At 38.8% G+C, this 24,922-nt stretch overlaps 2 protein-coding genes across 4 annotated transcripts; one reads left to right on the plus strand and one right to left on the minus strand.

The window, feature by feature from the left end:
• The first annotated feature begins 11,009 nt into the window (after positions 1-11,009).
• On the plus strand, positions 11,010-15,677 carry LOC104453520 (putative serine/threonine-protein kinase). Of its 2 annotated transcripts, none has more exons than XM_010068096.3 (8): positions 11,010-12,157; positions 12,683-12,917; positions 13,012-13,220; positions 13,717-13,843; positions 14,067-14,138; positions 14,360-14,546; positions 14,633-14,765; positions 15,098-15,677. In XM_010068096.3, the coding sequence occupies exons 2-8, from the start codon at positions 12,767-12,769 to the stop codon at positions 15,356-15,358; spliced, it is 1,140 nt and encodes a 379-aa protein (XP_010066398.1). In that variant the 5' UTR covers positions 11,010-12,157; positions 12,683-12,766; the 3' UTR covers positions 15,359-15,677. The 2 variants fall into 2 exon arrangements, with proteins under 2 accessions (XP_010066398.1, XP_010066397.1); XM_010068095.3 differs by having other exon boundaries at positions 11,011-12,157; positions 12,700-12,917.
• Positions 15,678-16,214: 537 nt separating this feature from the next.
• On the minus strand, positions 16,215-23,332 carry LOC104453521. 2 transcript variants are annotated; one of them, XM_039316673.1, is made up of 15 exons: positions 23,043-23,332; positions 22,713-22,807; positions 22,498-22,602; positions 21,513-21,617; positions 21,288-21,359; positions 20,217-20,329; positions 19,910-20,044; positions 18,730-18,798; positions 18,433-18,520; positions 18,231-18,302; positions 18,041-18,141; positions 17,592-17,709; positions 17,129-17,188; positions 16,924-17,034; positions 16,215-16,505 (listed from the first exon to the last, which is right to left on the minus strand). In XM_039316673.1, the coding sequence occupies exons 1-15, from the start codon at positions 23,143-23,145 to the stop codon at positions 16,485-16,487; spliced, it is 1,368 nt and encodes a 455-aa protein (XP_039172607.1). In that variant the 5' UTR covers positions 23,146-23,332; the 3' UTR covers positions 16,215-16,484. The 2 variants fall into 2 exon arrangements, with proteins under 2 accessions (XP_039172607.1, XP_010066400.3); XM_010068098.3 differs by having other exon boundaries at positions 16,215-16,512.
• Between the last annotated feature and the right edge of the window lie 1,590 nt (positions 23,333-24,922).

The raw sequence follows: 24,922 nt of genomic DNA on the forward strand, positions 1-24,922 counted from the left end.
ACGAGCATGGCGGATGTAGGCATGGGGGGATCGGCGGCCATGGCCTCGGAGGAGGGAATGGCGGTATTATTGGTGGCCACGGGTGTGGGGGGATCGGCGGCCATGGCCTCGGAGGAGGGAATGGCGGTATTATTGGCGGCCACGGGTGTGGTGGGCATGGATGCGGTGGGATGCATGGTGGGGGGACTGGTGGGGGACCGGTGGCGGGACCGGTGGCGGCATCGGTGGTGGCATTGGCGGCTCTGGGCATGGCTTTGGGGGCGGCTTGGGTGGCTTGGGCCCCGGTGGCTTGGGTGGTTTGGGTGGCTTAGGCCTCGGCGGCCGGGGTGGTTTAGGCCCAGGCCCAGGTCCTGGCCCTGGAACAGAGTTAAAGCAAGATTGGAGACAGCTGAAATTGTCCATGGCGCATCTGGAAGCGCAGATCCTGGGATGGAACGTCTTGGCGCACTTGTAGACGCACCTGACCAACTTGAGGTCGCAACCAAGGAGGCACGGCACGCGCGGGTCGTCGCCATCGCCGACGCCCTTGCCCTCGGCACGGCCCGCACCTGTGCACAGTAGTAAGACCAACAAGGCGAGAGCGTGCGCCATGGGTCTAGGACTCATGGTGCTCATGGTTAGGCTCCCGTCGGGTCGGGTTCTTTCGCTTCTCCTCCGATGAGACATTTCGGGACCGATCAGGTGATCATAAATAGATGGCGCATGGCAACATGCGTTCGGGACACTGGCTTCATCAAGTTCGCATGATGTCGCTCGCAAGGCTTTCGTCACGGCATTCATGTTTTTTTTTTTCTTTAGGGAGATTTCCGCAAGGATCATGCACTAATGTCGGCTTTAGCAATTAGCCGCACCAAGTCCAATGGAAATTCAGCCTTGTAGTTTATTCGAGCACGTTTTGCTTCGCGTAGATGAATAGAGATTATGAAAATTCATGATCTTGCGGCCCGAACCGAAATGGCCCGAGATTGAATTCGGATCCGATCCGGGCAGAAAATAAATAGATAAAAAAAAAAAAATCACCTTAATTTTTGTTTTGGCTAGAGTGAGTATCCGACCTTTGAGTGAAAATTCATGTTTCCAGTAAGTGAAAGATTTAAGATTACGAAATCCGATTGAACTCTAGCAATGCTGAATTTGATTGGGTGTGCGCTCGATTCGAATGATTAATATAGAGCCACATAATTTGTGCATGCAGTACCATGGAGTTCTAAAATTTATTTTCTTATGAAATTAAATTTTGAAATTTTTTAGAGAATAAATTAACCGTCTATAAATAAAGAATCTCACGGGTAGATAAAAACCGTGTTGGGGGCGGGAGTTGGATTTAGCCATCATCATCCCTTGTTTTGACCAGTCCCGCAGCCAAGCCCATTTACATTTTTTTTTTTTGGTCTAAAGCACATTGACTCATTAAATTTAGTGTTTTATAACAAGTCTTTTGCATTAAGAAAGAAGGTACTTTGTCTTCTTTTTTTATTTGAATAGGACTTGACAATTATTTGTTGTTACTTTTACAAGGATTAGAATAAAGGTCTGAGACCAAAGTTAAGTATTTTTTTTCGAATTAAGAAAGAGTAAAGGAGGGGCGATCCAAACGGGGCAGCGATGACACCTAAATGCGTCGTGAAAGTGGGGATGAAAGGTGCATATGGGAAAACTTTTCCAGAGGTCTTAAGTTGACCCAAGGCAAATGGTGTTTAGTAGATTTTTTGAAGAGCTTTAGGGAGACGCAATTGCATATCCAACGGCGTCTAAAAGGTCTTTAACTTAAGGTTGGTCCGAAAATGCTTTGGATTTTGAGTATTTTCGAGACGCTAGTATAGTTTTGTCTTTCGACTTTACCCTTGTTAAACTTTCATAATTTTGGAAATGCCCTCACCTCACACAATGTTACTGGCGAGGGGTTCCAGCCGCTTGTTAGCCAAATTTGACCAAATCTAATATCGGCGACCCTCACATGAGGTCATGTGCCCTAGGCAACGCAGCTTGAGATTTAGAGTCATGCAACCCTCGATGACCCCAGGTGGTCCTCGCCTAATGTCATGCGACCTAAGGCAAGGGCTACTGAACCACTGATGCCAAATCTAGCTCGTCGACAGCCCTTCGACTACCAAGCCTTTTGCCAATTTGAGGTTTGTTTTGAAAAAAAAAAAAATCAAAAGTCCTTTGCAAACTACATTTTTCCATAGGGTTAATACCTTGAAAAAACCCCAAACCTACACACTGTGACAAATTTACCCCAAACTATTTTTTTGACCACCAAAAACCCCAAATTGGTATACTTTTGATAAATTTACCCTAAACTGGTACACTTGTGACAAATTTACCCTCTGTTAGTTTTAGTTAAATTTTCTTGTTAAATTATAAAGTTAAATAACACGTGACAATTGACCGGTATATCAATTTGTGATTTTACACTCTATTTGTCATAGTTTATAATTTTTGTGATTTTTTTGTGGTATTAATCTAATTTTTTGGAGGGTATATTAGTCATAAATTTACCAATTTGGGGTTTTTTTTTGTCGAATAAATTAATTTTGGGGTAAATTTGTCATAAATGTACCAGTTTAGGGTTTTTTATAGTTAGTCAGGGTAAATTTGTCACAGGTGTACCAGTTTGGGGTTTTTCATGGTCAAAAAAATAGTTTATGGTAAATTTGTCACAAGTGTACCAGTTTGGGGTTTTTTAAGGTATTAACCCTTTTTCCATACACCATTTAAAACAAAATTTCTTTCCATTACACCTCCAAATATTATTTGCATTTCAAAGAACCTCTCTAACCCAAAGCCCTTCACTTTTCCAAAACATTTCCTCAAAAGATGAACCAAATGCTGCTAAAGCCCATAAATGTTCCTGCACGAGGTAGAGTACAAGGCCTTCTCAATTATCATTAGATGGGTTGGAAATGCCCTCACCTCACACGGCGTTACCGACGAGGGGGTCCGGCTGCTTGTTAGCCAAATTTGACCAAATCTAACATCGGTGACCCTCACATGAGGTCATGCGCCCTAGGCAACGCAACTTGGGATTTAGAGTCATGCAACCCTCGATGACCCCAAGTGGTCCTCACCTAATGTCATGCGACCTAAGGCAAGGGCTACTGGACCACTGATGCCAAATCTATAGCTCGTCGACGGCCCTTCAGCTACCAAGCCTTTTGCCAATTTGAGATCTTTTTTGAAAAAAAATAATCAAAAGTCCTTTGCAAACTATCATTTTGCCATACACCATTTAAAACAAAATTGCTTTCCATTGCACCTCCAAATATTATTTGCATTTCAAAGAACCTCTCTAACCCAAAGCCCTTCATTTTTCCAAAACATTTCCTCAAAAGATGAACCAAACACTGCTAAAGCCCATAAATGTTCCTACATGAGGTAGAGTACGAGGCCTTCTCAATTATCACTAGATTGGTTGGAAATGCCCTCACCTCACACGGCATTACCGGCAAGGGGGTCCGGCCACTTGTTAGCCAAACTTGACCAAATCTAACACCAGCGACCCTCACATGAGGTCATGCACCCTAGGCAACGCGGCTTGGGATTTAGAGTCATGCAACCCTCGACAACCCCAAGTGGTCCTTGCCTAACGTCATGCGACCTAAGGCAAGGGCCACTAGACCATTGATGCCAAATCTAGCTCGTCGACGACCCTTCAGCTACCAAGCCTTTTGCCAATTTGAGGTTTTTTTAAATAAATAAAAATCAAAAGTCCTTTGCAAACTATCATTTTTCCATACACCATTTAGACCAAAATTGCTTTCCATTGTAGTTCCAAATACTATTTGCATTTCAAAGAACCTCTCTAACTCAAAGCCCTTCACTTTTCCAAAACATTTCCTCAAAAAGTGAACCAAACGCTATTAAAGCCCATAAACGTTCCTGCACAAGGTAGAGTATGAGGCCTCCTCATTTATCATTAGACGACGTTGGGAAATGCAACCTCACTTCCGCCCAAAAGTCAAGAAATACTTGTGTAATCGGTTCATATCGATCCTTCCTAATTGAAATAAGACGTAAAAATGATATTACCATAAATTTACAAGGTAATATTTCCATTTCTTCATCAGAAGATACGTATCTTTTGAAGTCAAAATTGAATTTTCGCATTGAATTCATATGTCTATATTTTTAAGTCTAATCGAAATCAGTAGAATCTTCACTTCAAGTGAAACCCGCGCCGTTGCCATTACTCCACGAATACTGGATGGTAGGGTGTGGAATTCGTGGCTGGGCTCATTGAAAGACTCGGTCAGAAATTGCATCGTGCCTCAGTAGGCTCAGATCAATTATTCAAACCCCACCTACTCATCTTACATATTTTAGAATCCTCATAGCTTCCATTCGTATACACCTGCTCTAGGCTGCACATCACACATAATTATAAAATTAACAAATAAATATCTTTAAAAAAATCATATAGGTAGAGATCTTATTAGTTAGGCAACTACAGAGAGAGAATTGCACATGACAAGTAGGTTTGCAAATCATACGTGATTTATGGCGATCTCATACCATATTTAATCAGCAAACCCTAGCGAAACTCAACTCAAAACTTAATAGAGAAATTGCTAGCTTTGTCTGCTTCTAGTGATTGATAGAGAAAGTTGCTGAACGTGTCTCTTTCATGGATGTCCTCTTGTACTTTTATATGGGTTTACAAAAAAACAAAAAAAAAAAGAGTAAAACAACAAAAAAAATAGAGAGAAAATCTTGTCGGTGTGATACCCTTGAGTCATTGACTTCAACTCCCGCGGTAGTTTAAGAGTATAGTTAGAGTGTAATTTATAAGAGATTCAACAAAGGGACATCTAATTTTCAAATTCAGAGAATAATAAGAAATTACAAAGCGGGTGACTAATCTTCTTGAGTTGGACAAGCATAGGCCAACAGACGATTAGCTTCTATATGAAGAAGGAGAGACAAATGGTAAATTCATGCCAGCAGAGTACCTGACAACCTCAGGAAGATAATTTTAATGTTTGAAATGATATAGTATTGAGAGGAAGGTTGTAGATGATCAAAAGGACATGGTTTGCAAGAAGCTTGGTAAACAATGTGGTCCATATGGGACTGGGCGGTGACATAGCATTTTCATGCTCATGCCCTAGATGAAGAAGACAAAATGAATGGAGGGACAGGGAGTCTAGCCTGAGCCCCAGTGCTCTGTGTCTTTACAGCTCTATGCTCTATAGTGCACAATAATCATGTGCATTTATTTTTGGCCAGCATTATTGGAGTTATAATGACTTCCATAGCCCATCACAGGATTTTCCTTTGTTTACTTGATTATATGAAGCACACGCAAGTTGGGCACTGCTTTTGATTGGTCAGGCTGAGATGTGGCATTTGTTGAGTGGATGAGTTGAGGAAGTTCTAGGGTTTTGGTTAGTGGTATGTTGAGATTTTATGCTTATTTGGTTCTTCTGCCATTGGACCCGAGAGAGAGAGAGAGAGAGAGAGAGAGAGATACCCTTGGGAACTTTGGCAGAGTCTAACCCTTGGAGATCTAAACAAAGTTGAGATTGTTAGATTAGGGTTAAGTGCGTGGTTGGAGCTAAGCTAGATGACTAGTGAGTCTTTGGAAAAGTCATGGTATGAAAGAAATGAGTAGAATTTCCTTAAATAGTTATGAGGGAAAAATCTTTAGTTAAAATTCAACAACATATGGATCATCAGGTAATTACTCTAACATCAAATCCACGCCAAATTTGTTCAAATTGGCATGTTGGATTTGATACCATATGCATTTGTTTGTCAAGAGCTCAATCATTGAACTAACCCTGACATCACTACAACTACCATTATCAATCAATTCACTAAAGAGGTGAATTAGATTGGATACAATCATCCATGCACATTGATAAGAAAATATGCATTTCTTATTTTAAGATCTCAAATCACTTCATCATTCTTGAAATTGTTTTATCACAACTCTCAATAGCTATGAGATTAAGAACTTGTTTGATATAGCTACGGTTAAATTGTAACTATGTTGGGAAAGTAACAAAAAATTCTAAACTTGTTGCATTTATACTAATTCAATCATAAACTTTTCCATTGAACCAATTTATAATCCTAAACTTTTTACATTTGTGTTAATTAAGTTTATTTGGTCAATTTTGGCTGGAAATTGCCAGTATGGACGCTAGCCATCATATGTGGCATGATTGACACCAATATAAACAAAATTCTAATTTTTAATGTTTTCCTTTTTATTTTCTTTTTTTTTTATTATGGTCGGAGAGGGCTTGCCCTCACTGACCTTGGCAATGGCTCATCCTCGCAACTGGGCAAGGGCATGGGGCCCTTACCCACGGTCGACGATGACTTAGGTGAGGGCTACGACCCTTGCCAGCAAGCTCTTGCATGAAAATAATAATAATAATAATAATAATAATAATAATAATAATAATAATAATTGTAAAGTTTGTCCACGTTAATGTTGATCATGCTATGTAGGACAATTAGCGTCCATATTAGCAATTTCCAACCAAAATTAATCAGATAGACTCAATTAGCAAATACGAAAGGTTTATGACTAAATTCTTTCAATCGAAATATTTATGACTGAAATAATATCAATGTAATATATTTAGAACTTTTTTTGTGCTATTCCCATGATTGTGGTGTGTTGTAGATGCGCAATTAAATGATGTAACTTGTTAGTTTTGGAAAAATATTAGATAACAAGAAATATAATAATTGCTGGAAAACTGTTGAAAAGATGAGAAAAAAAATATTAATCATTTGAGGCGTGCAAACACTGTCCTTAAAGATAATTATGCCCTTCGGACTTTGTGTGTAAGGCTCTAACGACTATCCTTCCAAGATATAACAGATTTTCTTCTAAAGTTCACACTAAATATTAAAAGGAATAGGAACAACGATATGTGTGTAACCTAACAAAGAAAAAAAAGACACTTAATGAGATAGGAAAAAAGAAATAAAGATATTATAGTTTTGACATATCGATATCACTTTCCAATTATGTTCAAAGTAACTATTTATATGTAAAAGAAAGAGAGCCATTTGGAACCATTATAAATCAACTAATACTCAAAGAAGAATATGACCGTTATATAGCCATTATAAAATAATGAAGAGTTTTTGAATAAAGAAATAAATAAAATGTTACAAAGCCATTATAAATCCATTATAAAACCATTAGAAAGCCATCATATGATTGATGCAAAACCATTCAAAAATGATGGCTTTCATGGTGGTGGTAATAATTAGCAAAGTCATTATTATCAAATAAATGAAAATTGCTTAAATTTCCAACAATCTCCCACATATGTCAAAAAATCTGAAAAGAGTATAATATAATAATGACAAGTTATTAGAGAGTAATGCATCGGAAATTGTGTTTGTTAGGCTTTGAACCGACCATAGAAAGAATGAAATATAATTCATGAAATCATTTGTGAAGTTTAAAATTTCTATGAACTATGAATTTCTTTTTGTGAATTATAATTTTCACAAATCACGTTACACTCCCACAAGGTTCGTTGTTCATTGTGGTTTTGCACTAATAGGCCATGTGCATGCTTGGTTTATTTATAAGTGCTCTAGCGATTATCGCCAATAATTCTCATAGGAGCGGTCTTACTGCACACTTATATATGTGATTTCATCAAGTGTCCTCTGCAATTTAATACACCACCAATAATAACCATAGAATTTTATTAATAGTTTAGCTCAATCTATTTTTCCTTGCAGTTTTGCATTATTCTTATCTTAGGAAGGACATCAAATCTTTAATTCATGGGATCGTCAATCACACAAGTTGGTTACCATCACTGTTGGTTATCTTACTTGGCTTGTTTTTTTCCTCTCAATGAATAATTAGAAGATTGACCAAAATCACTTATGACTTTACGTGATCAATGGACATAATTCTGTTATTAAGCAGTTGTTTTAGCACGTCACATCTCAACTAGACATATCTCTTTTAACCATTGAAAGCCACTTGGCAATCACAATGCATAAACATGAAAGGTATCGGTTTCATACAATTTTCCAAGAATTTGAGCAATACTCAATTTACCAAAAGATAATAAATATTTTCTTCTCTTCTCCTTCCCCAATTGAAGTGTAGGAGGATAATATGGTATATCCTAAGTTTATCATCCATTCTATCATATTGGCCATAATATTGGCTTGGAAAATGATCATCGTAATTAAGTCATCAAATCATCTACTCCGACCAAGTTGAATGTTAATTTAGCAGGATTGTCATTTCCCACATAATTTTGTTTGACAGATTTTCAAATTACAGTATCTCTACCAAAGGTGAACACATAATCTATATTGGATTTTGTCTCTTTTGAATCCAAGATAACATCACTCTATCCTTCTAATACAATGGAAAATCTAGTATGTAAAATGCTATAGTTTTAATTCACATGGCTCTAGACTTATTGAATGCATAAGTCACTACGATGCCAATAATCAAAGCATTTTCTTTTCTCAAGTTTTAGCTCAAATATCTTTCATACTTTTCCATCAAACAACTGACAGCTTCGTGTGAGTTGCATGAAACGGCCACAAACTCTTTTGTGCTGATGCTCTTTGATGTCCTACAAGAACCGCCCATGAAAATGTGATATTTGTTCTTCACCATCTCCAAGTCCTCGTTCAATTGCAACATTGGTGGTAGTAGCGACAGTTCCAGTTTAAGAATCCATAATGCAATTATCCTTAAAATTGTTGGAAAATGTTCAATAAAAAGAAATATAATAATTGCTAGAAAACTATTGAAAAGATACAGAGAGAAATTCTTTCAAGAAAAAAAAAAAGAAACTGAGAACATTGATCTTGACATTTAAGAAAAATAAAATGTTGAGTGATTACTTGCATTACTGAAATTTATCAATCAGAAAAGACTTTTAGAAAGAAGAAAAATAGAAGCAGATTTTTGAAGACTTGAATAAAAGTCACAAGACCTTTTTACCTATGTGATCAAGTCGTAAACCTTTTACTCGATTCCATCAAATTCTAAAACTTTGAAATATTGCGGTCAAGTGCTTTTGATAAATAATATATGAAATTGCCTATGTGCCACTAAAAAAGTGCTGCTGTGAAATTTTTAAATTGCACTTCTTAATAACTTTTAGGATTTAATTGCACTTTTCAATAAAATTTTACCATTTAATTGAGCCAATTGAAAGCTTAGGACTTATAATTGCACTTTTTGTGAGGGTTTAACATTTGATTGAACCCAATTGAAATTTTATGACTCATTGCACTTTGTACATGAGATTTAGGAATTGTAATGCAATTTTCCTAATAAAATAATGAAAAGAACAATGCCTTTGGGCAAGTTGAAAGAAAAATCAAGATAAAAATGAACAATGAGATGCATTGAGTTAAACTAAAAAATAAACCAGATTTTTGTATAGAAATAAAGAAAATATACACCGAGGTATATCTAATATGTTTGCTTATTGCCATATTTCAGCCTCTCTTTCCTTAAATCAGTAAATTAATTTTTTCGCCCTTTTCTTGATGTGATAATCGCTTTAAAACCTTACACCGTGTATTGTCGGTCCAAGCTGGACATTTACTAATTGAATATGATTTTACGAGTCAATATCCATGTATCTATCAGAGATTTAGATATATTGCACGAAATTAAAAAGTAAAATAAAAATGTAAACGCATAAGACTTCCCTCTAACGGACCTCTCGGGGAAAAATGCGTGGATGGAATATCTGAAAACCGACAACTATTAACCAGAAAATATCAAATGAAAAATGGCACATTGTCCTTTTATCAACAAAAGGGTCCGACCAAATCCTCAACAACATCTGAAATTTTGTCTAATAGGTAAAATATCGCGACCTTTCGGACGATCCAAACAAATCCACGAATTTCTACCGAGAGGGGCAAAAATACTCATCTGATTATTTGTTGCTCAAGAAACTTGACACAACGAATCTAAAATTTTATGTTTTAGAGGAACAAATTAGTACAGAAAAGAGCTGCAACGACCTCCTGAACGATGCAGAGAATACGATTCTCTTAGAGGAGCCGTTTGGCCATTGCCGACACGTTCGCGGCGAGTTTTGGCTCCCGCGGGCGTGTCCTTTTTACACATGCCAGGCGTCATCAACCGCGTCATCATATGCCGCACCGGCTTCCAAGAATGACCAACTAAATATCTTTGCCATATTCAGATAAAAAAATTCGTGGATCTGGAGCCAGTGTGAAAAGTCCTGTAATTTTTATCCCCCGAGTGAAAAAGCTTCGCTGGTTGGTTGGGAATTTGGCCCGGACAAAAGAAAGGAGAGGTACAAAGTGGGAAAAAAAGCCACGGAAGGGGCCCGGGCCACCACCCGTTCATGGGGAGACAGGGGAAAAGAATTACAAGACCAAAAAGTTTGCCTTAGCTGAGGTGTCAAAGGGATCATGGAACCCCCCCTCAAAGCTATGCTGGAGTTGACGTTATACACGAAGAGGGAGGCATTATTAGCCTCCCGCAATTCTTGGTTCGCTACAGAGAAAGAGGGGGAAGAAAGTAAACAGAGGACCAGGACCAGCAGTCAGTCAGAACGAATTTCCATGCCCTGATCCCGTGTGAAAAAATGCAGAGAGACTTTTGGGGCTGGGGGAGGCGGGGAAGTCCTTAAAGAATGCGAGAGAGAAAAAGGGGGATGCCATTGGCCAGCCTTCTTGCATCATTGAAAACCTCATCATTTGTGCACGCTAAGAGTGACGAGAATCCAAAGTTGTTTTTTCATGCGTTGCGGCCTCCTCCTCCTTTAAAATAAGCGTTGTTGGAAGGGGGAGAGTATGAGGTAGCCGTTGTGGACTCCCCCATTTGCCTTGGGGGTATCCCCTTGCCCCTGTATATAAAAAAGGAGGCCGTACTAGTTTTTTTATGGATTTCTGCTGGATGTATATAAAAATATGTTTCTCAAGTAGGAGCGATGTCAACATAGCTGGCTGGTGGGGATAGCAACCCCACAGCTTTGAATATCTCTCTCTCTCTCTCTCTCTCTCTCTCTCTCTCTGTCATATGTTTAAACCCTTTTTTTTTATACTTTTTTTGGTCTTCTTAGTTTAATTGATGAACTTCCTGCAAGTTTACATTTGGAAGCTGGATTCTTGACTCTGTGTGAGTGTGAGAGTAACTTTTTTTGTTATTTTTAAGATGGGCAAAGTTGTTTTGCTTTGTTGCTGTTCTTGTTGTAGTACAAAAATGGATCTGTTGAACCGCCAAAGATGCCCTATACAGAACTCTCTCGGCAAATAAACCCAACACACAAACTCTCAACTTGCAGAAGCAGACAACCCACTATTATACTGCTTTACAACCCACAGTTTTTTTCTTTTTTTAAAGAAGAAACGACCGAAAAGAGAAAAAGGAGGAGAAAAAAAAGGAGGAAGACTCAATTTTTAAGCTTTAGCCTCGCCCTCCATCGTTTTCTTTTATAGTCACTGTTCCAGTTTATGTATTGGGTTCCAATTCTTGAAGCTTTTCTTCCTTCGCTTGTTCAAGCCGGGATTTTTTCTTTTTCTCTTGGGGGCTTCTTTCTGCTCTTGGGTTGGGGGACATGTCAACGGGTGAAAAAGAGGGGGTGTAATTCGTTCATTCATCATCGATTCTTTCATTCATTAGTTCATTCATTGATGTTGTTGTGTTGCTGTGAGTGAGTGAAAGAGCGATGATAAAAACCCCTGAAAGTGTTGTCGGCGCGAGGTCACTTTCTGTCGGCATTGTCTGTATCCAACGATGATACACAGACTTGTTTATTCAAAAGTACACCGGAGAGAGAGAGAGAGATATGCTTTCTTCTTCTTTTTCTTGATAGTGGGTGTTCGAAATTCAATTAGTTAAACAAGCCCACCTAGGATTCTTGATTAAGTACCCGCTTCGCAACTTCAAGACATTTGATCATGTTTGAGTGCTGCTGGGTAATTTTGAGCTGTGAGACCCAATTGTTTTTGAGTTGACTGGATTTCTTCATCGTGATTTCGTACTGAGGTTTTAGAGAGAGAGAGAGAGAGAGAGAGAGAACGTGATCTCAACCAGGGTCAATGCTGGAATGAGGGTGAGATTTGAGTTGATTGTGGTGGATGATTCAATCTGTCAGTGAACCAATGAGGCTGATTTGGCTGGTCACTTGTCTGCATTGCTCTTGGAACACAGGTTCGTTTGTGGTGCTTGGATTTGCAATTCCATATATGGCACTTCTAGATTGTAGTGTAATTTGTGTGCGTATATGGAATTAAAAGTGTTTCTCGAATGACACAAATTATCTTTGATGCACAATTGCCCAATTCTGCTTCTGGGAGGTAGCTGGCCCGGTAGACTGTTGTTGTAATAGAAACAAAAGCCCTCAAACTTCAATAGAGTTAGCATTAGCATGAGTCATATTAGTAAAATTCAAGAGCTGTTTTGTTTGAGGACAAACACCATCCAGCTTTCCTCTCATCCTAATTAAAGGTGTGACAGCTCTAATGCCTCATTTATTCACCGTATCCGCTAATAGAATTGCTCTTTAAGGAATATGAGGTCATTGATAATTAAGAATTTGTCTCTGGACCAGCAGGATGCTTGATTGGCTTACTTATTTTCGCCATTATGGCCCTAGATAGCTTGCATATCCATTTTATCTTGGTTTACTTCTGTGTATATATTCTGTTTTCTTGCTTACTACTGATCTCATTGCAGTGTCCTTGTCTCTGCAGGTTGGATGTGCTTGTCCTTGCGAGCGAATAATCCTATATTGTGTAGCTGAAGTGGTTCCCGTACTAAATGTCAAGGCCTCTTGCAGCAATATTAGGAGGTGCTGCAGGAGCCGTGACATTGGTGGGGATAGTTATATTGATCATATGGTTCTGCCTATGTCACAGAAGGAGCGTGTCGGGAAATTCAGAAAGCGGTTCCTCTGAACCGACTGTCCGATGTAATCCTAATACCATATGTCCTTTTCTTTCTCACTGAGGATACTAAATGAGTCTATAACAGTCAGTTAATTGGTTCATTCTTGTGATCTGCAGCGGGAAGACATGTGGGGCTTGAGATGTCCTTGAGGGAAGCCAGGCGCTTTGAGATGGAAGAATTGTCTATGGCCACAAAGAATTTCGATGACAAGAATCTGATCGGGGTAGGAAAATTCGGAGAGGTTTACAAGGGATTACTTCATAACGGGATGCTTGTAGCCATCAAAAAGCGCTCTGCAAGCCCTACTCAGGAATTTGTCGACGAGGTTGTACATTTTTCCTCTTCAACCTTTGCCAGTTCCAAATATCTTACACGATTAATATGTTGTGCAGAATCTGGCAGGCTTTCATTGTTTCACTTACCATGCATGTTTGGGAATTTTCTCTGGATGTCAATATCCCATCTTAATGACTTTCCCCATTGTAACTAAAAAGTAGATATCAGTTAGTTTTTGACACATGCTTCAAAAGTTTTTTGTGGTATCAGTTTTGATAACCTGACTGGATTTCCTTCCTAATTTTACCCCTGAAAAAAGAACCCATGAATTTCAAAATAATTTGCTTTATAATAGGTATACACAGCTTCAATGGAGGAATTGTCATCTCCATTAGGGGTATCTAGTTGACCTGTCCTGTTCTTTTCCTTCCTTTCCCTTCAATTGCTTGTCGATCTTCTTTGTGCATGCAGCAGGGGTAACTCTACAGGTGGAATTCTCTCTATCTGACATCGTATTGTTTTTCTCTGTTTGCCGACGCTGTTAGGTTCGCTTCCTCTCGTGTATTCAACATCGGCATCTGGTATCTCTGTTGGGCTACTGCCAGGACCACCATACACAGCTTCTTGTGTATGAGTACATACCAAATGGGAGTGTTTCCACTCACTTGTATGGTATTGCTCTTTCCAATAGCATAAAACTACAATGGCACGAATTACAGTATTTTGTAGTTGAAGATAAAGCATACTTTTTACACCTCTTTTCATGTACTCGTTCACCCAAAGTGTCCTCACTGCACAGACCTAACTATCCTAAATTTTATCATGACTTATAGAAGTCAGCACGCAGTTATTATTGCCATTGCATATGTTGAATCTCTATCGCTTTCCTTTGTAGGTGCTGCTCAGCTTTCACGTGAGAAGCTAGAATTCAAGCATAGACTTTCAATAGCTCTAGGGGCAGCTAAAGGTGATCATCTGCAAAATCAGTGAGCATTTATGGCTTTCCTGGTATCAGTTTTTATCTTTTTCGTAGAAGAGTGTCACATATAATGTACCTCATGCAAAGTTGCGCTGTGACCTTCTCTTAGAAAAAATATGCCAAATCACCAATCCTCTAGTACCGAATGGTTTGGTAGCAGTACTTACTCCCCATCATGGGCAAGCCTGACCGATCTTGCTTCCCCGCAGGGTTGTTCCATCTTCATTCTTTAACACCTCGATTAGTACACAAGGATTTCAAGACTGCCAACGTGCTGGTAGATGAGAACTTCATTCCAAAGGTTGCCGATGCTGGACTACGCAACTTCCTTGGAAGGGCCGATACTGCAGGGCCATCCTCCGAGGTGACAGCAGATGATATATTTCTTGCCCCAGAGTATGACCCCTTTAAGAAACTTCTCCTGGATCATGACTGTGTGAAATGTGATTCAGTTCTTACATACCGTCTCTGTACTCATGCAGGGTGAAAGAGTTCAGAAGATTTTCTGAGAAGTGTGATGTATACAGTTTTGGCGTATTTCTTTTGGAATTAGTGAGCGGACGAGAAGCCACAGAGACACCATCTCCAGAGTCTAGTCAGAGCTTGGTTGAATGGGTATGTGATGAGTGATAACATGCACAAAATGCTGATTAAGTACTATGCTCAGCCACTTAGTTTTCACATGCTGACCTGTGTAGGTAAAGTGGCTCCCTTAAAACATGTTTTCACGACACAACCACATTCCAAGAATTAAGTGTATAATAATAATCCCTTTCCCTTTACCTATGTGACCTGGGGTGTGTCTCTTATGGAGAATTATTTGTAAGAAATTGGCAAATCACTCTTACGACTGCTTGTGTGATTGGGGCTGAGTGCAAGTCTTTTTGACTGTCGTGATCATGCTGATGTGTAGAGGTTGATTTTCTTTCCTTTTCTCCTTTGTAAAGTCGCAAAACAATCAAGATTATAGCATGTTCTCCGACATCATCGACCCAAAACTGGCAAGCAGCTTCACCATTGAAGGGATGGAAGAGTTCATACGGCTAATAGTCCGATGTGTGGACGTTTCAAGTGAACGGCGACCAGTAATGAACTATGTGATGGTGGAGCTGGACAGGATACTTGAGAAGGAAAGGAGCTTGACAACAGTGATGGTGGAAGGGATGCCCAACGTGACACTGGGAAGTCAGCTATTCAGAACAAAATAAAAGGGAAAATGAAAAGAAACCGAAAATCAATTACCTTCATATTTGAGTGTGAATTTTGTGCAGTACTTTTGTTCTTTTACTTCATTTTTACATATATTCCTTTTCTCCAAAAAGCCGTAAAGAACAAGTGATCAGCTGGCTGTTAAGTGTATAAAGAACAGCTGCATTAATCTCTTGATTCTTTTTTTCCCTTATGTGGAAGCATGAAAGGAAAAAGACAAAAAAAAAAACGAAAACCTGTCCTTGTATTCAATCTGTTTGTGGATATAATTATATCAAAGCAAAGTTATTATTCTTAACTGATTTGATTGTATCAACAGTGTTGTTTCCCTTTAATTATAATGATAGCTTTTTCTGGAGGTGATGGAGGATTTGGCACGGGCAATGCTTCATCGCTTGACAAGAAAGACCCAACATTCCGTTCTCCTTTGGCTTCATGAGCAAACTGCAACTCCTCAAGAGCAGAATAAAAGCATGAGGGAAATGCTGGAAATTGCCTGCTTTTCTATTACAGCGTGAACTAGCTTTTTCTAGTGAAAATAATGTTCGCAAGTCAGCGCAATGTGACTCTTAAAAGCCCGGTCTCTTGCATCTATAATTTATACTGCGAATCGCAGAACTATTGTTACTATACTTTTTCTTTTTCATCAGCTTATGGCCATGGTGGTTTGAGACAGAATAGTATCAGATTTTCAGATATAATTGCAACATAAACGTTTTGGTAAACTATGCTAGAATTATTCAGCTGCAGAATGTTCAGCTATAGTTTCACAGAACTTGGGCGCAACTGAAGTTGGACATCTTTCTCATAAACTGCAAAGACTTTTTAAGACTTTAAGTGGAACTGGATTAAATGAATCATGAAACCACATTCATTACCTTCTAACCATCAGTTTCCAGTGGTGCTTTGCTAAGCACATGATACAAGCGAAGGTGCCAACAAACTTCCTAGGTCTGCCGCTATTAATTAAAATGTGTACAACTGGCCAAAAAGAAACAAAAATTAACAAAAAAGGGCAATATTTTTACATTCCGGGAACATGTCAAGGGATGCCAGCACCCTCCCTGGCCTTCATAACAACCTCCTCTGCAGTGGTGCCGATGATCTTGTTAGCATGTTTCAACTCTACGCAGGAATAATTTCCATCTGCATCCTGAGTCGGTTATTCTCTTATCAGACACAGTAGGAAGCAGAGAGCATACATAGTATGGATAGGGTTTGCCTCTCCCAAACATCAAAAGAAATCCAACCGATCCACTATTACGTGGGAGATGCTTTATGCATTGAACTATCTAGATCGGTGCCCCTTATTAAGAATAAGACACAGAAATCCACATGCTAAGATGATTCTTTCCAGCCAATCAGGTAGAAATATTGCATCTTTAAGCTCAATTATATCTGCTGGATAATCAACGGCTGATTGGGGTTGTTTCCTAAGAAAATGAGGCATGAGGGAAAAAGATGTGCACCACTAAGGACGAGGAAAATAAGAGCAGAAGGATTAGCCCAGATGTAATTGCAGTAACTATATTAAAAACCAGAATATTTAGGAGAGAGATATTACCTGAACTACGAGGCCTAATTTTTCTAATTTCTTAACAGCATCATCCACATCGAAGTTGCAATTCACATTGAACTCTTTTTTTATAAGTTCTTCGCAGTGCAGATCAATATCCTACAACACAAAATAAGTGTTCAGGCTTTAAGAATTAAGATTCCCTCGTCTCACATTGCAAACTATCAATTGTCAAAAAGGCCATGCGCGCTACCTGTCTTGTAGCTGTTCCTTTTTGCATCAATATGAAAAATGAAACAATCACCTCTTTTACCTGCAAGGACATTTTCATCAAAAGTTACATGCAAGAATATTATGTTGATTATGGAAAAATAATTAAGAACATAGTATTTCCACCAGGGAGAAAAAAGTCAAAATGCTGGCCATGGTCAGTGTCAGAAGCTACTTGTCATATGCATATCAATCTCATATTTGCAAAAGTGAAGCAATGCACGCAACAATTACTGATAGACTATACGAATCAAGAGGAAAAGATCTATAATTGTCACTGGAGGTTGGAAACAATTTTGCTCTTGGGTCACATAGAATGGTGGACAATACTTCAAGACAGTTAAAAAAAAAGGATAGTTAATTGAAAATTTGAAGAAATGTTGAACAAAGAGTTTATTTTTTTCTTAATGTTAGACAAGCATCGAACAGACAGCCTTATTGCTTACTTCCTGTTGGATCATGTCGTCACACAAATGAAGAAGGGTGCCTCTTCCACTATCAAGTTGTTTGTCATAAACAGAACGGGCAATTAGGTTCTGATATGCAACCACATTTTTCTGAAACCTGCATGAAGTCCAGAATATACTATTATGGTGCAGTTATAGAAGTCGAGATAAAAAGTGAATAAAGAAGAAATGAGTAACAACTGCTGCAAGCAATTAATACGTGAAAATAGAATCATGATGGTTTATCACCATCTTATTTTAAAAGAGAACCAACTATCCACGTGCAGAAATCATTGCTTTAAGGAGAGGAAGTTGTAAACCCGTAAGTTCTCTCTTGTGTACAGTGAACCACTGGCTGTATCAGAACTTCTGAAAGGGAAGAGGAACCACATACAAAATTTATCATCATCCATGTTGGAGAAGAGTTAGGTTTGCAAAATGGAACTTACGTGAGGTATGTTTTTACACAATATCCAACAAGTGCAAATAGGATGCCGGAAATGATCCGAATGTCAGCTTTTGGCATTTGAAGGGAAGTCAAGACGGTAACCTGAAGAGAGAGAGAGAGAGAGAGATGGAGTTGGGTGTATGTATAATAGAAAAGAATGTCAACTATTGCATGAATTTGCTACAACTCACCAGACCAATCACAGCAGAAACAACAAATTTGACCCAGTCCACTGGTGTTAAGCTTGGAATTTGCTTTTCTGGCTATCAAACAAAATCTTCAGACACAGCTTACAGAATGATGTTAATGATGTTGGAACGATAAGAAGACACACCTTGATCAAAATAGAAGTTCTAGCTCGCATGCATGAGAGAGGGAAAAAGTACAACTCACAAGTACAATCTCCATATCTGCCATTGGAATGTTCTTGAAATGCTTCAGATATATTCCCCTATCCATATCTGCTTCATCGCTTGCTTGCCTGTAAATTCACATTCTTGTTTTATGTTTGTAGACAACCAGGAACCTTCCAAATGCCTCAGTCTAGCAAAGGATAGTCTCTCCTTCAATATACGAGAAAATATTATTTCACAGCATGCTGTGATGAGTACATAATCTACTCAATCTTTAGAGACAAAACATGCACATTTTGTCTACAATAACACCTGAGTCCAGAAACATTATATATACCTGTAAAGAACAATTATCCTCTCAAAGGTAGGTTCTTGGATAGTGTTCTTGCTGAGCAGATTAGAAATACTGGTGGCATGCAAATGAAGAATAACATCAGCTACAAAAGGTTGGGGCATCATGCATGCAAAGCCAGGAAGAAAGACAGCAAGGAAAAGGTATTTATCTCCTCAGTCTAAGCCTCCATTGAACTATAAATGGATAGGGCCTCCAAGTTGTTAAGAAAGTAGCTCCAAGCACTTGATAGATTCAACTATCAGACAAAATAAAACCGCCTACCAATGAACTACTAATGTTACTGGAACTATTAGTGACCTACCTTGTGGGTTTTAACCAAAAGATAATTTAAGCTAAATAAGATATTAGAGCTACCTATCACGTCCACTGATGAGACAATCCCCTCCCTCCCTCCCTCTCTCAATGAGATGATTTTAAGCTACTTATCATGTTCACCAATGAGACAATCTCACTTCTCAGAAAATGTGAACTCTCTCTCTCATAATTTGAGATCAACTACAAAAGCACAAGGAATTCAGCAAACTGTCAAGTTTCAATCTGGTAATCGATGTCACATTATTTAAAGTTAATGCATGCTTAGTGTGGTTCATTTATGCATTAACAGTTTCTTAAGGTGAACAGAAATTATGAAAACAAGAATCAGTAGCTACATTCTAAAGATAGATTCAAACTAGACTACAAATACAAAGGAGAGAAGATGTTCAATTGCCGCAATGATATGGAACAATTTGATATTCACAATTTTCCAGCGAGCAACAGTGTCAAAGACAAAGGAAGTCCGAATTTCTCTGATTCTTTTATTACAGTTGACAATGTAAACAAATTCAATGCAACCAATAGAATTGCCCTAATCTTTGTCTAATGGAAGCTTTCTTCCTCCTAATGGGGAAATAAATTCAATCAAATGGATCAAATTGTGTGTAGGACAGATATATGAACACCGCCAATTGAGGCATACAAATGTGTGCATGTGCGCATGTGTTTGTGGTCTTTAATCCTCCTCTTCAACCAGAGGGAATGTGACTCTTGGATATATGAACATGTACTCTTATACCATCTTACCACTCCTGGAACTCTTATCCTATCTCACAAATTCCACATCAATACAAGACAAGATAAATTAGCAAGCACAGATCATCAACGCAAAGGTGCCAAGTAAAACCTGAGTTTCATGTTTTCAATACGGATGCGCTCAATGTATAAGTTGTCAGGCTCTGCTTCAGAGTTAATTTGAACACGTCCTCTTGGATTAATATTAGATTGAGCACTTGACTTTCTGAAAAAAACTCTTTTGATTCTGCAAGAAAAGGGCACTATAAGAGTTCCCAATAAAATGCTAGAGGCACCAAGCCAGTTGCACATAAACTCATATTCGAGCATAATATGCCTTTCTGAACTGATCTAGCAAGTACATAAACTGAACTGAGAATATAATAGACCCATTTGGCCCCTAAAATGTAAAGACATACCCAGTGTACTTCAGAAAATGTCTCCACCAACGTGCAATGATGGTGTTTAACTTCGTTTTGAAAAAGTAATCAGTCCTACAATCAATTCCAATTCCACGTCGGAAAATGATGTACTGAAAATGGGTAGAAGGATACACATGAGCGGTCCGCAAATCTGCCTAAACAAAACTGCAAGTGGGTGTGTGCTAGAGAGAGATGCCAAAATTTATCAGGTACTTAAAGAACGATTAATATATCAAACTGCAACCACCATTAAAACAAATCAGCCGATGGAAGGTCTACTTAAATACTTTAGCTCTCCATGATGATTACTGGATTCTTTGGAAGTAATGGTTATATATTTTGCAACATTCACATGCAATACGAAAATAGAGACAGTAGTGATTTCCTCTTGGAAAGAAACTAAAGTCCTGTAGCAATTTGAAAGAAAGTGGAAAGGATCTAAATTGAATCAATCGGGTATCTGCACAAATAAATGTCACACATGGAATTTGCAAAGACATAATTTTTAATAACTACATTTACATCTTTTGTAACTTCTTTGATTTCTATACACTTTTTTTTTTTTTTTTTTTTTTTTTTTTTTTTTGGGTCTGGTGATTTCCATAAAAATTAAAGAGTACTGAAAGATTTGATTTCTCCCTTCAATAGTGCTTAATTTAACATCTCCACTTATGGAACTCATCCGAAAATATGGGTAGTAACAAGACATATGCAAAACATATGTGCAACTGATGGATTATTCAAAGCGGAGAGAGAGAGAGAGAGAGAGAGAGAGAGAGTATCATGGCTTGTAGTGCAAGCAACCTTCCTTAAAGGATGACTAGTCTTATAAAGCTTTGATTGTGCAAAAAAGTTTATACTTGGAAGTCCATGTGTACATAAATATTGGTTAGGGGGTGGGAAAGGCTTTCGTTTACTGCAACTTCTCCACTTCTTGCATTTGATAATTTCCATGTGGAATCGCCAAAGAAACAGTTTCTCAGCAAAAAGCAAAGAGTGCAATTGTGGATCACACTGGAAGAGTTCATTTAGCTTGCAATTGTTTCAGCTGTATCCATGCTATATTACCTTATCAGCAAAGAATGGAAGATCATCATGAGGATACTTAGAGAAGTACCTTCTCAGAAGCTTTTTGTCAAGCTACGATGAGAAAGATCAGTGTAAGATTATCAGGACGCAATAAAAGAATGCAAAGCTATAAATGTCATGCTTCTCTGTTTTGGGTGCTTTTGGCCATAAGCATGTTTTCTTCAGTGCCATTTTCCCACAGAATTCTTCCAGATAAATACAGACCTTCGATTCATCAACTTTGATTGGCAGATTGAGGCGATATTGTGCAGACAGAGCAACATTAATCTCATAATCAGTAAGTATCTTGAAGTTGCTCTTTTCCATGACCTGCGTAGATAAGCTATTACAACACAAATGAGGTGCCTTCTAACTCAAAGCAACTCTATTTAAGCTCCCGAAGAAGGGATAAGCTCTCCCCAACCAAAACCCAGAAGAAGGAGAATAAAAAAATAGGAAAAGGAAAATTGAAGAAATAAGTGTGAAATATAGTTTAGTACTTGGTCTTGTCACATGGAAATTGATAAAGTCAAACAAAAAAAATCAGATTACTATGCATTCTATGGTACATATTATCACATTGCAAAAGGCATAAGCATATCATGAAAATCAGTGACTTGATGGAAAATTGGAGGCATCCTAACTAAACGGAACTTAGATCCCTCAGAAATACATATATTTTGGTCACAAGAGGACAAATTGTCTAGCAATCAGAAAGGAATAATTCAAGCTAAATCAGGCATGAACTATCTATGAAAGCTCTCTAAAACTCTGTTAGAAAAGAGACTAGCTGGAATTGGACACACAGAAGCATTGCGACTGGCAAATTAATCATATCTATGCATAAAACTATTTTGATGATCACATCACACACAATTCCACTTGTCGACAAGTTGGAGAGATGGGATGAGCTGAAAACAACATATCTGAAATTTCTGATTGTCATAAGATGTTCACTAGACCACATTCTAGGATACTATGTCAAAAGCTCAGGAAACAATAGATCAGATTGTTCCATTAAGTATCATCCCATTAAAATAGGGAAATTTTATCAATTTCAACTGCTCCAAGGATGCATCATAAAGACTCATCATACAGTTTGTTCATAATCCTTAGTCATTTTTTAGACATTTCAGCTAATGAGATTTCATTTTCCGCTTCACGTTATCTCTTCTCATTTGCAATTTGGTTAGCACAGTAGCCGATATACCTGCAGCAAGTCAGTCAATAATTTCTCTTCCGATGAATCTATATCTTCCGGAGTCAGATTCTGCTGCTCCAACCCGTGAACCGGATCAAAAAAGGAGTGCAAATACTGCAAAGCGATCCACAGGAGTTGGATCAAAATTCCAAGGCAACAAACATATGGCCTAAATGGACAGGTCATGAAAGGAAAAGGGAAAAGGTGGTGAAAAAAAAAAATACCATCATCTCCTCGAATTGAAGATTGTACCAAGCGCGAATGGCGTACTCCACACGACCGCAGAGCTTTACAAACTCAGGCCGATCGGCTTTCCGCTCTGCAGAACTCGCCCAAAAAAAAAACAAAGCTTCAGCCTTTCAGTAAAAAGTCGCGATCAGAGACGTTTCCGCGACACAGTGCAGTCCAATTCCGGCAGGAGCATTTCGGAAAATTTTAACCCCTCCTCTAGCGTCCAAAATAAAACCTTGCAAATCGAACTCGAACCGGAAGACGCGAACTTCGCGGAATGCGAGTCGCCGGAGGAGACCGACGCGATCGAGACGGGAACTGACCGATGAGACTGGACAAGGCGGCGACGAGGCGGTGCTTGAGGATGGGGATGACGGACTCGCGCTCCAAGCGCATGAGCTCTCGCTTCTTCTCCTTCTTCCCCATTCCTTCGTCGGCGCTTCGTCGGCGGCGGGAATCGAATCGGAGCTCTTCCGGCGAGGAGATGAGATCCTAGAGAGAGAAAGAGGATAGAGAGAGAGAGAGAGAGTGTCCTTCCCCATTCATCGCGGAGACGAGGGGCCTTCCCCGTTCGTCGCTGCATGCTTCTCTCTCTCTCTGCAACCCGCGCCATTCGGCGGGAGCGCCATTTGAGCTTTTGACTGTTTCGAGTGCGAGGTGATGTCCGGTCCAATCGTTGGACCGGACCCGACCGGTCCGGTCGTTCCAATTTTGTCTCAGACCCTATTTATTTATTTATTTAGTTATTTGGTATTTTGATATCGTAAGGTGGAGGTTCAGTCCCACTAATCTTTCCTTTTTGTGACGTTTGTTTCATGAAAATTAAATAATTCAAAATATATTTTCTTAGAAATTAATCATTCCTACCGTTTACAAAAAATGAATTGACGAAAATTATTTGCATCATCTACAAAAATATTAATTAGATAATAAAAAACGTTTTCCATTTATTAATTAGTTTAAGTGATAGAAAAGACCAATTTTAGGAAATATTTTTCAAAATATTTATTTTTTGTGAAATAAATGAAGCATAAGAAACCATAAAAAAAAAAAAAATCTAAAAGGTCTAACCGCCATTAGAGTTTAATCTAGAATCAGAGGGACGAAATATAACCTCTAACAACAAGAGTAGTGAGAAAACTAGGAGGTAAGTCTTCAAAATTACTGGCTTTGTCAACTCTTGTCCTAAAACTCTCGATTCGTGCATTGAATCCTGAAACTTGTCATGTTCTTATATCTCATCCACCGTGTAAAGTCTGTTAATTTCAAATGGAAAAGAACATACATGGGTGCCCTTTTTATCATTATTTTTCTAAATCAACGTAATTTTTTTAATATTCTTTTAATAAGTGAAAGCAGGACAGCGTAATTTTTCACTCGCACTCCCTCAAGAGAGTCGCTCGACAGCGCGGCTCGGCTGGGCCTCTCACCCGGCAAAAAGACCTTCCAACCACCCCCGGTCGAAGTCCCAGCCTCGGTCACGCAAGCTCGCTTTGAACTTCAACGCCACGAAGGTTATCTTCAAAGCTAAAACACTTCAAACGTTACGAAAGGAATCTGAATTTGCCAGAGCCACGGTCGAAACATCGACCAAACAAAATGATTCGGCCAAAGCTTCTTCCGGAGGAAAAAGAAGATCATCTTCATTGCGAGAAAAACGAATGTGAAAAGGCGAAAATATTCTAAGTCATTCGTTTTCCAACACATGCGTACAGGACCCACATTTTCTCCGGCCATTATAACCAGTTTTCTCAAGAAAAGAGACTTTTAGACATGGGTTATAGCTTGTCGGGTGATCTTGATTCGTGAGTACTTGAGAAATGGCACAAAGACAATCATAACCAAACGAGAAATACACGCAGCAAAAGAAGAGAGATACAAAAGCCGTAAGACTTTTTTGACTGATCAAATGATAAGAGAAAGAGTTACCTCCGTCGGGGCCCCTGGGAGCATACCGAGCAAATCATTGATTCAAGGAAACAAACATGAAACAACGCAGGTTCAGTCAACTCACCGCCTACCTACATCACGACTAGGCCGAGGAAACTAACCAGAAAGGTTCAGGTTCCTCAGCCATTCAAAGCAATCCCATGTCTGTACACACACTTGGTCGGTGACGCATCCCAAAAGAAGACCCAAGATGGTGGATCACTTTGCAGCTCAATCTGGAGCAGATTCATAGATGGGTAGAACAAGCAATTAT

This window comes from Eucalyptus grandis, chromosome 7 (assembly GCF_016545825.1).
Source record: "Eucalyptus grandis isolate ANBG69807.140 chromosome 7, ASM1654582v1, whole genome shotgun sequence".
NCBI classification, from domain to species: domain Eukaryota; kingdom Viridiplantae; phylum Streptophyta; class Magnoliopsida; order Myrtales; family Myrtaceae; genus Eucalyptus; species Eucalyptus grandis.